The following is a 10,920-nucleotide window of genomic DNA, read 5'->3' as shown; positions in this document are numbered from 1 at the left end:
GTCTCCAGGGGCGTTCAGGTTATCAGAAGTGCGCCAGAGGCTTTAACAACACCACAGGATGCTCGCGTGCTGCTGTCTTACCGGGAGGCTATGAGGCTGCTGAACTGCCCCTCTTGGGTAGAGAATGGGGGTAACATGTGGTTGAGTCGCCAGTATCCCAAGACCAGAACTTTAAAGGTCAGCGCTGCTCCCACCTGCTTCAGTGTCCATCTCCTTTCTTTCTTTTTTTTTTTTTAAGGATTTATTTAGTTATGCATTCTGCCACCATTCTGGTGGCAGAACAGGTTAAAGCACTGTACAGGGTACAGTGTACAGGGGTACAGGGGGTGAGAGGATTCACCAGAGGCAGAGCGGGGAGCAGAACAGGCTGACTGACAAAGTACACTGCTGAGGGCAGCAGTGGGCAGGTCAGGAGGGGTCTGCTGCACCATGTGGGTCAGCTCCAGGACTGGGGATCAAGCTTGCACTGAAGTGGCTGTGATGAGCTTGCAGTGCTGCGCCCTCCCCCTTTGAGCCACCAGGGAGGGCCCCCATCTCCTTTCTATTAAAAGTTCAATGTTGAGTCCTTCCTGGTGGCAGAACGGGTTAAAGCACTGTGAGGTGACCTGCAACCGCTGCAGCTTGAGTTCAGTCCTCAGCCAGGGAGGCGACCCACAGGGCCCAGCAGGCCTCTCCTGCCTTGCCACTATTCCCCTCAGCAGTGCATTTCAGTCATTCTGCCTGTTCTGCTTTCCACTCTGTCTCTGGTGAATTCTCTCACTCTCCATACCACTGGCCTGAACCCCAGCTGTTGTGTGCATAAATAAATATTTTTAAAAAGTTCAATGCAGATTATGTGGTCACGGTATAGAACATTTAGAACACAGGGAGAAATTACTCCTAATGTGATTTTCAGTATTTCTTTCTGTCTGTCTTCTTTCATAACTATGTTGGGTGAGGGGGAGGGGAGCTGTTTTGGTTGTTCATGACAGAAATGTGGTCCCGATGAGTTTAAGCAGAGAGGTGCCTTATGTGTGTGCAGCCAGAGCCCAGGAAAGGAATGTGGCCAGGCTGAGGACTGCCCACGGGCGCGCTCTGGTCTCTCCGCCATGTTTCTGCTCAGGCTGCCTTTCCGTCTGTCTTTGCCTTTCTCTCTTGCCTTCAGTGTTTTCCCACTTGGAAACATACTCATAGAGACCCCCCACTTCAGTCACTCACAGAGTCCAGTCCAATTCTTGGATGATCCCAACACCTGCCACATAGAATGCTTGCTCCTGGTGTGACTATTTGGGGGCCTTGCTGGGGATTCCTACCCCTGTGTCTTACCTTTTCATTTATCCAGTGTGCACACTGCCTCCACCTGACATAATCCAGCCTCCCCACTTCCAGTTGCAAACCCATCCCCACTTTGCAATGGAGACAGCCCCAAGTGTCATTTAGCTGCAGGCCTCCGTGGTCTTGTCAGGGCCACTGGTCACCTGGGCGATGCCTACACCTCTGGGGCGCAGGTGTGAGAGGGCCCAGGGAGGCCAGGCACCACCTGCACCCGTGGCTGAAGGCGCTGTAACTATCCATCAAATAGTCGGCCTAGTGACCTTTGGATCCCTGGTTGGGCAGGCCCCACCCTTGAGCCTTGTTTTCCTTACCTGGCCGAGCTCAGCCTGATTTCCTAGCTTCGAAGAGGATTAAAGGCTGACTCTCTGCAAACCGAAGGTTTTAGCACAGAGGAAAGACAATGCTGGCCACAGCCAAGCTCTCCATTGTCTCCCCATCCCAGGAGGGCAGGCCCAGGCTCTGGCACAGGAAAGGGCTCAGCCCAAGCCAGACGCAGGCAAGACATGAGGCAAGCCAGGTCTGGCCGCTGCCTGGCCCTTCTGCCAGGGGGTCCACACTGTGGAAAAGGAACGCAGGGGCTGGAGTGTCAGGTACCGTGGAGTGCACCCTGCGGCCTCCCTTTTCAGGGGCTCATTAGGCATCATCCAGCTCGCCCCGAGAATGGCCAGGTATTTTAGGGTCAGGCTCCCACAGATAAGTAGCAACCCCCAGTCTTTTTACAGTTGGTGCCAGAAGTCGGACCTATTTCTGTATTTTTGAAACAGTGTCTTCTCCAAGGTTCAAGCTGTCACAGGGTAAGCAAGTGGCGTTTCCCATTCGACGCCCACAGGAATCAGCTTCCTGGCAGGACATCAGCGTTACAAAGGGAGAGAAAAACCTTATCACAAGGTGGCATAGCTCAGAGGAGTGTTGTCCTGGGAAACCTCAGCCTTTATCACTTGTACTTGTCTGTACTCTGCATGCGTGTGCGCTGTTCCCATGGAAACCGTGCAGCTGAGCGGCCCTGGCAAGCCATAGGGAGGGCGGCCCAAAACATCCATGCAGCGTGACTGTCACCGCAGTGCACGTTAAGTTGAGGATCCTGTATTTTTCCCCCGGTAACCTGTGTAAGCCTTTTCCTGTACCATATACAGGATTTTCCAAAATGCTCTTTTAATGATTACGTAATATTCCATTGATCGGGTCCTGATTTATCATAGCCACGTAGATATTATTTTTGTGTTTATAAATAGGATATCATGAATGGTATCGCACACAGAATTTTTTCCATATGTGGAAATTCTTTGGGCTTACAAAAGTGGAATTATAAGATAAAAAATAGGAGCATTTTAAAATGCCATCCAGGAAGATTAACCTAACTTCATTAACCTAACAGTTTTCATTGCCATCAGTGATGGGTGAGACTATGGATTTCATGCCTTTGCCTATTTCCTTTACATTTAAAAAATTCTGTGACCAAGAAAGTTACACCTTTAATTAAAATGCATTTTAATTATAATGCGAATCTATTGAAACCTTGGTATTCTATAAACTCTTTTACTGAATGAGAACTGCTTTTTCTTATTTTGCTTTATGATTTCTCACCTGACTCTTTTATTTTTAAAAATGTCAGATGTGCACATGGGGTGTGCTGGCCTTTTTTTTTTTTTTTTTTTTTTTTAATCAGGGAGTCCTGGTTCTCAAAAAGTAAAGTGTGGCCAGAAGGAAGTCATTTAGAAGTTGGGTGCACTTCCTCCTTTATCTCAGAACCCCTGCCCCGGTCCTGTTCTTTGGGTTGGAACCCTTTTTGACTGCAGGAGGCAGGGCTGCGGAGCCAGGGGACACAGCCTGGTTCTGGCCCTCACTCAGTGTGGGTGCAGACATGTGCGTGGGGGACAGTTGGTCCCCCCAGCCTCAGCTTCTCCCCTAGGAGGTGGAGGAGTCTGTGATTGTGAATGCCCACGGGGTTAGCCGCTGCTGGCCGTGACGGTCCTTCCGCATCTCATTGCAGGCTTTTGCAAGTCCCAGCACCGTGACGCTTCCAGAAACCTTGTTGTTCGTGTCCACTCTGGATGGCAGTTTGCACGCAGTGAGCAAGAGGACAGGCTCCATCAAGTGGACTTTAAAAGAAGGTAACTTGAATTTGGACATGTACCTTTGCTCAGCTGCTTCTGAGAAAACATATTCCAGAAATAAAGATTAAGCGTTATAGGTTGTTTAATAAAAAAGGATAATGGGGTCAAGGAGAGGAGGGGACTCTGTAGCCAAGGGGTATGTTTATAGCTTGAGTCGTGGTTACCCACGGCGGAATATCACTCTTTCTCTTTTCTCTTCTCTTTTGTTTCTGCCTGGATTTCATGTTTTATCTACTCTGGGCCTTTCTAGTAATAGTGCTGGCTGGCTGTCTCTGTGAAGACTTGCTGCATTAAGTATTTTGTTGCGTTCTGATGATTAGAATCTTGTAATTATAATTACAAAAGGGTATCTTCTCTAACCTCAGATTACTCATTTGTTTTTATAGAGGCTGAAGTAATTGAGGGCTGTGAGATTTGACATTCGCCCAAGATAGCCACTTTTTTAGGTCTTTACGTTGAGGGAAGTCAGACTGAGCTGGTTTCTCATTTAGTCTACCACACTCTCCTTTTATGATTTTGTCTTGGTGGTAACAGTTTGCAGCATGCAATCCGACAGCTGGGAAATAGTATTCAATTTCCAAAGCAATATTCCCAGATAAAGCCATGCAAATCCCAGGATTTGGAGCTTCAGAATCATCCCTGCCATTCTGCCTGGTAATAGTTATCATTCGGCCCTAGCTGAGGACCTGGCCAGTGTGCTTGCTTCCGTCACAAGTCTGTGACTCATTATTTTCATGAGCACAGCAAGTGTTTTTCCTTCCTTAATAGAATGTTCCAAAACAGTATTCTAAATGGAAAAATATTCACACATGTCAGGTCACACATCATCTTATCGACTCAGCCCCAAGCTGGTAGCCATTCACAGGTGGTGGCAGGTGGGGACCCCAGGCCACCTGCCTCCCCTGTCTGGGCCCTGCTGGCAGCAGCCAGGACTTCGAGCACCAGCAAGGAGCACGGAGCATTGCAGCGCCCATGTCAGCTTGCGCGGCAGGCTCGGAGTGTCCTCTGACCGTCTCTTTCCCACCTGAGGCCAGTTCTTCACATTTCAATTTCTCATATTCGTCCAAAGATGAAGATCAGCAAGCCACAGAAGGAGCGAGGTAGACATTCTCACGGGTGCCCGCCCCCAAGTCGCTTCACTCTTAGGCTTTGCTTTTCCCTGCATGAAGTGTTTTAGACGGATCTTCCCCAGGTCTTAGTTCTACAGGTTGCCTCGACTGTATCTGACAAAAGTCTGTGCTACTCCATTTATTACTTCACCAAACATAAGAATCAGACTGTTCTTCCCTATTACTTAGAGCTTAGAGAATGCCCCCTCCCTTTTTTTTTTTTTTTTTAACTTAGCATGTGTTTCGAGAACTTAGACTTTGAAAGATGCTGTTTGGGGCACAATGAAGAAAAAGCCCATCCTGCCCTTGGGGAGCCCACAGCCTGGTAGGAAGCAAAGGCAGGAGGAACACAGAAAACTGGTACAGTCATTTTGGAAAGTGATCTGGACTGATCTTATTAAACTAAAATCAGATTTCTGTAATTCTTCCTTTAAGTATCTTTTAATTTTTTTTTAAAGATTTACTTATTTATGCATACAGAACTGGGGTATAGGCCAGAGGTGCAGGGGTGGTGAGAGGATTCACCAGCGACAGAGTGGAGAGCAGAACAGGCTGACTGACAAAGTACACTGCTGAGGGGAGCAGCGGGCGGGTCAGGAGAGGTCTGCCACGCCATGGGGGTCAGCTCTGGGGTGGGGATCGAACTCATGAAGTGGCTGCAGCCAGCTTCATAGTGCTGTGCTTGAGCCACCAGAGAGGGTCCAAGTGTCTTTTAATAGGACCCAGACACCCCACTTCTGGCCATCCACCCAAAGAGCATGGATCCGTCAACTCAAAAAACTGTGCGCTCTATAGCGTGTATTGCAGCACTATTCTAGCGGCAAGGACTTAGAAACAACCTCGGTGCCATGGACAGAGGAGTGGACGCGAGTGGTGTGGTCTGTCCACACCATGGGGACTGTTCAGCCATGAGGGAAGGGAAAATGTTGCCATTTTCAGCAAAAGGGAAGGAACTTGAGGGGATTGTGCATATAGTAACACACATCAGAATGACCAGAACCGTTACTGGACATTACATATTACGACTAGACAAAGTGAAATACTTCAGACTGGCAGGCCCCCATAAACAGTGGGATTAAGAGGGACGGGGCGGGGAAAGGGCCCAAGGGGCCAAAGGGGATGGTGGTAGGAAAAAAACAGAGATACATGCAGATTAGGATGGCTAAAGTGCGAAAGACTTTTCAAAAAGGACAAATGCATTGTCTTAGATCAGAGAATGTTCTAAGGTAGGAGAGCTTCCGGGGGCCTGAAGGCCGCGGGCAGCGGGATGTCGGCCCTGAACCTCGGTGGGTGACTGGAGTGCAGGGCAGCAAAGGCGGCTGCAGGCGCAGGTGGGGTGGGGGGAGCGAGCCCAGGACGCTGAGCCCGAGGCAGCACCCCAGCACTGAGAGAGAGGCGGCTGGCGCCTCCACGTTGGGGCTTGCGGGCATGTCCAGGTGCTCCCCTGCCAGGGTAGCCCAGCAGTGGTGTGTGGGAGTATCAGCCGCAGGAGCCCCTGAGAGGTGCTGCCGGCTGAAAAGGGGGGCAGGGCCCGGGAGGAGTGGGAAGGGCCAAGCCGTCAGTCAAAACACCAACGCCACTTGGGCAGCGCGGGGAGGAGTTGGAAGACACCAAGAAGTAGAGAATTTGATGAACGTCTGATAACCCCAAGTACTGTTCAGTGTGTTCTAAACCTCGTTGTTTTTTCTGAGAATAAACTGGCTCTTCTTAGTTAAATTCAGCCCTGAGTTCCTGGGCCCTTGATGTACATTTTATACAAAGATCAAACATGGTAACATGGAGAGACCACGAGTTTTCCGTTTCATCCTGACATTTGTAACTCAAGATGTCAAAATTGTTGTTTCTAAACTGTGAATGTATGACTGGACTCTGAGGTCTCCGGACACTGGTCTGGATTCTGAGGCTACAGCAGCGGAATGGGCCCGACAGAACCTTCACTCTCAACGGAACTCCCGAAGGGAGACGACACAGGCAAGGAAACAAGTTACAGGCAAGGAAACAAGTTACAAAGCAGGACGTGGAGCTGGGAGTGCTGGGGGCAGTGTGTTCTCAGTTTTAAGAAGGGACACCCCACTGAGAGGGTTGCCTTTGAAGTCCTCACAAGGCAAGGGAGACTTTGGAGCAGAAGCCACGACTCACAGGGGCAAGGTGGGCTTGGCCTTGGCCTGGCAGAGAGGGGCTGAGGTCAGTGGCCCTGCAGAGGGGAGGGAGGGGGAAGGAGGATTGCTGGGGATGAGGGGAGTGGGCCCAGTGCCCCCTTCACAGGCCCCCACAACTGTCCTGAAGGGAAATTTCAGGCCATAACCTATGTACACTCCAGGCATCCATTACCCAACTGGCGATCTAAAACAGAAGGGGCAGGGAAGTCATGTTTGATCACCGATGTGTAATTTAACATGTAAATACTCAGACCCAGATACACACTGTCCCTCCAGCTCTGAGCAGCTGTGGGCGGGTGATTAAAAGGTGGTGGACAGGTGCACACATTCCATCCATAGAATTTGTCACGCCTCTGTGCCAATTCCCAAAGGCTTCAAAGAAGCCCATGTCCCTGCACTGTCACCAGCCCTGTGCCGTGGCCCCACAGGGCAGATACAGCCCCTGGGGCAGTGCACAGGAAGTCTATGGGGGCATTCCTTGCTGGTCAGAGGGACGGCTGCACTGGCAATGTCGGGGGGCCATGGGTGCCCCTGGCCCACGGTGGCCTGTGACATCCCGCTGCTCCGATGACCTGCCACTCACCAGCCAGAAGCTTTAGTCTGCCAACACCCTCACCTTACAAAAGAGCACCAAAGCCCTTATGCACCCTGAATCCTCTTAAATTGACAACTGTGTGAGGTAGGTCAGACTACTCATTTAGAACCTCACCAAGAGCTGCTCCCCATCTTGGGGACCCCGGCACTGCGGCTGTCTGCACCTCCAGGGCGGAGGAGGTGGGGCCAGACGGAGTTTCCAGGAGGGCACGTGGGCTGGGCCTGAGCGGCCCGGAGTGGGAGTCCAAGTCGACGTGGCAGAGACCTGCCAGTGCAAACAGCCCCGATCCCGCGCTCTGGGGCTCCGCCGAGCCCGCGCCCGTTGCCTCGTGTCGTGTTTACCCATTTGGGGACCCAGCGCCCCGGGAGTGGTTTTTCTGCTTTCTGGGTGGTTTTGGCAGGTGTTTTTGTTCCTGCCCCAAACACATGCTACTGTTCCCAGAAGTGGCGCTTTCTTCCACCTTGTGCAGAAAATGCGTCTTACTTGTTTCCAGACGCGATTCTGAGTGCCGAGGCCTCGCGTCAGGTGCGATCCCCTCTCAGCTGCGATTCTGTCAGGCAGCAGCAGCAGCAGCAGCAGCGGCGGCGTCTGCCTTTGTCTGAAATTCTGCCCCTGAGCGTGGTGGCGTGTGCTTCATTTCGGCAGCTTCAGCCCAAATGCAAGTCGAGACTGTCGTGAGGCTCTGCGCTGGCTCCGAGGACTCGGGGGGACCTTGCTGGAGTCCTCTTGCTTCGCCCGACACAGTGGCACCTGAAGCCTCACCTGCAGCAGCCCTCCTCCTACCCCGCCTCGCTCCTTCTTAGCGAGAGCAGCCCAGGGCTGGGCCAGCCAGAGCTGTGCTTCCTCATCACGAGCTGAGCGTGCGGCCGGCTCCTGAGCTGGGCCCGGCTCCTGAGCGCCCCTGATTGGTTCATGTTGGAGGTTTCTTGGGAGGGAAGGATCGGAGCAAAAGCAGTTATTTGAAATCTTAAGCAAAACTTCCCTCGTGAGTTCCCCTTTCTTACCAGGGGCCTCTCCCCATAGTTCCTCCCGGTGCTGACAGGCCCGGCCAGCCGGGGGCGTACAGTGCTCCACGCCTTGGTCCTGTGGTTCAGACTGCAGAAGTGGCTCCCAGGTCCCACTCCTTGCCCCGGGCTCAGGCTGGTGCCTTAGCCAAGCCCTCACCATCTCCTGGGTCAGTGCAGCGGCTGCCTGGCCTCTGTCCCGGGTGCTGTCTGTGCGCCCAGGCACCCTCTCGCTGCCGCCGGACGTCCCGTCCACACAGCCGGCTTGTCCGGGCTGTGCCCCAGCCGACATGCGGCGCAGTGGTCTATAGCCGCCCACTCCAAGGGGGAGCCGCCCGCTGCATCATCCCACAAGGAAGGAGAACAGTGGCGAGTGAGCGTCTCCTGGGACGGGCAGGGAATGTCCATCAACTGTCCCGGCACTCGGTTGGAGAAGCCCCGGACACAGGGTCAGGTATTAGCTCTTCACCTGTGTGGAAGGTTCTTCCCAGCCTGGCTCCCACCCACCTGTGCAGCCAAGCCCCCCCCTCCCCCCACCGCGCCAGGCGCTGCCCTGGAGGCCGCCAGTCCCCTGCCCGGCTGAGTTGGGTCTTCGAGCTTCTCTCACGCTGCCTTCGCACCCACAGCCCGCGGTGGCCAGGCTCCCGTGGCCCGGCTCCCGTGGCCCGGGCCCCTGCCCTGGCCCTCTGACTGCTCCGGGGGAGCCCCTTCCTTGCCAGGTTCAGGGGCCACGTCCCCGGCACCGATGCTGCGGCCCTTCCTGCTCTGGTGACATTTGTCCTCTTGCTGCATTTCTCACTCTTTGGGGCAAGGGAGCCCCTGGGCAGCCAGGGGTGCTCAGTAACGCCTGAGGCCCCTGGCGCTGACTCGACTCCCAGAACCCTCCGGCCGGGCCTTTGGGAGACTTGGCTTGGCCCCTCAAGGTGCCTCGTCCCAGAACTCCAGAGGGGAAGATGGGGCCGGGGTGGTGTTTCTTAATCATGCTCATGTTTTTCTCTTAAGGAACCTTCTAGGCTTGGGCTACACCTCACCCCCTTTCTGCCTCATTGCTTAAGCACAAGAAAAGTGTTGATTTGTTCTCCATTGTTTCAGAGGGCTGAAAATTAATTTTGGCGAGAGGCCTCTTTCTGATTTTGAGTATCTTGACAAGATGTTCTCTTTCTCTTGCTGGCACTTTTACTTCATATCATGGAGCTCGTCATAGGCCAAACCCCACGTACCCCTCCCTCGGCTGCGACGAGCACCGACCCCTGCCCGTCTTCCTCATCTGTGTCCCCACTCAGTGCCCCGGCCCTGGATGTGGGGGCTCGCTTCAAAGCAACAGCTCCGTCATTGTGGGCCCCTAAGTAGCCGTCGCCCCACTTAGTGGCGGGTATCCTTTCCAGCATGGCCTGGCTTGTGTTGAGCACGGGTGTGAATGTTGAAGTCTGGGGATGAAATGCCTTTCTCAGCTGTGACTTGGTTCCTGGGGAGGTGCGGGGAGCTGTGTGGCTTGAGGGGACCCCCACCCCAAGCATGAATCCCTGAGTTCCCTCCAGCCTGAAAGGCTGTGGGTGAGCAGAGTCCTGAGTCGCCCGATTCTCCCCCTGAACTCCCTTTCACTGGCTGTCGCTGAGTGTGAGCTTTTAGGCCTGTGCCACGTCTGCCAGGGTGAGGGTGAGGAGGCCACAGTCAGGGCGACTGCCTTTCTCGTGGACGGTGTTTCAGGTGACTTTGGCGTTTCCACACGATCATCTTTGTCAGACTCGATGTTTGGAGACCTGTAGAGGTTTCCTGCAAGAAAACTTGGATTTTGAGGAGCTTTTGATTAAATATCTATATTTAAAAAATATTTATTCATTTATCATACAAGAGCTGGGGTATGGGCCAGAGGTGCAGGGGTGAGAGGATTCACCAGAGACCGAGTGGGGAGCAGAACAGGCAGATGCACTGAAAAACAGTGCTGAGGGGAGCAGTGGGGAGGCAGGAGAGGTCTGCTGAGCCCTGTGCGTCACCCCCAGCCAGAGATCGAATTCAGGGGCTGCAGTAACTTCCTAGTGCTGCGCTTTAACCTGTTCCCTGCCAGGGAGGGCACTATTTCTTTTTAAGAGGCGAACTCTGAGGGGCACTCAAGGCCTTCCCACTTGACGCTTTTTCCTAGTGCCTTTCACTGGAGTCTAGGGTTCAGATGTCCGAAGCTCTTTCCTCTGGACGGGGGACGAGCTGCCTCTGGGAGCCGTCTGCCCAGATTGGTTCATTGAGTGCATGCAGTCTGGCTGAGACTCCTGAGTGAGGCGGGCGAATGATCTGGCTTTTCTGCCACTGTAGTCAGAGCAAGAGCCTGAGCGTTTTCTTGAGGAAACGCCGTGTGGGCTAGCTGCTCTAGTTCCAGCGTCAGCTAGGACTGAAATCTCTTCTGCTCCTGCCCTCTTTCACCCCACCTTTCCCATCTTTGTTGGTCGCCCTCCCCCAGGGGCTCCTGGCTGCCCCCTCCCCCTGGGGGCTCCTGGCTGCCCCCTCCCCCCGGGGGCTCCTGGCTGCCCCGCTCCCCGGGGGCTCCTGGCTGCCCCGCCCTGCTGTCTGCAGGAGGCCTCCCTTGCTATGTCCCCCTCTCAGGCTCCTTGGCTTTGGCCCCGCCTGCAGGCA

At 53.6% G+C, this 10,920-nt stretch overlaps 1 protein-coding gene across 1 annotated transcript in view; it reads left to right on the top strand.

The window, feature by feature from the left end:
• Positions 1-1,817: 1,817 nt before the first annotated feature.
• The window catches only part of ERN1 (endoplasmic reticulum to nucleus signaling 1), a 43,609-nt gene continuing 34,506 nt past the window's right edge, over positions 1,818-10,920 (top strand). Inside the window, exons 1-2 of the mRNA XM_004693346.2 lie at positions 1,818-1,904; positions 3,305-3,425. Of these exons, the coding sequence (XP_004693403.1) occupies positions 1,818-1,904; positions 3,305-3,425 (208 nt within the window). The remainder of the gene's footprint in view (positions 1,905-3,304; positions 3,426-10,920) is intronic.

The sequence above is a fragment of the Condylura cristata genome, unplaced genomic scaffold, assembly GCF_000260355.1.
Source record: "Condylura cristata isolate star-nosed mole 26May11 unplaced genomic scaffold, ConCri1.0 scaffold00038, whole genome shotgun sequence".
NCBI classification, from domain to species: domain Eukaryota; kingdom Metazoa; phylum Chordata; class Mammalia; order Eulipotyphla; family Talpidae; genus Condylura; species Condylura cristata.
The sequence above is the reverse complement of the archived record's forward strand: the minus strand, read 5'-3'. Positions and strand labels throughout refer to the sequence as shown.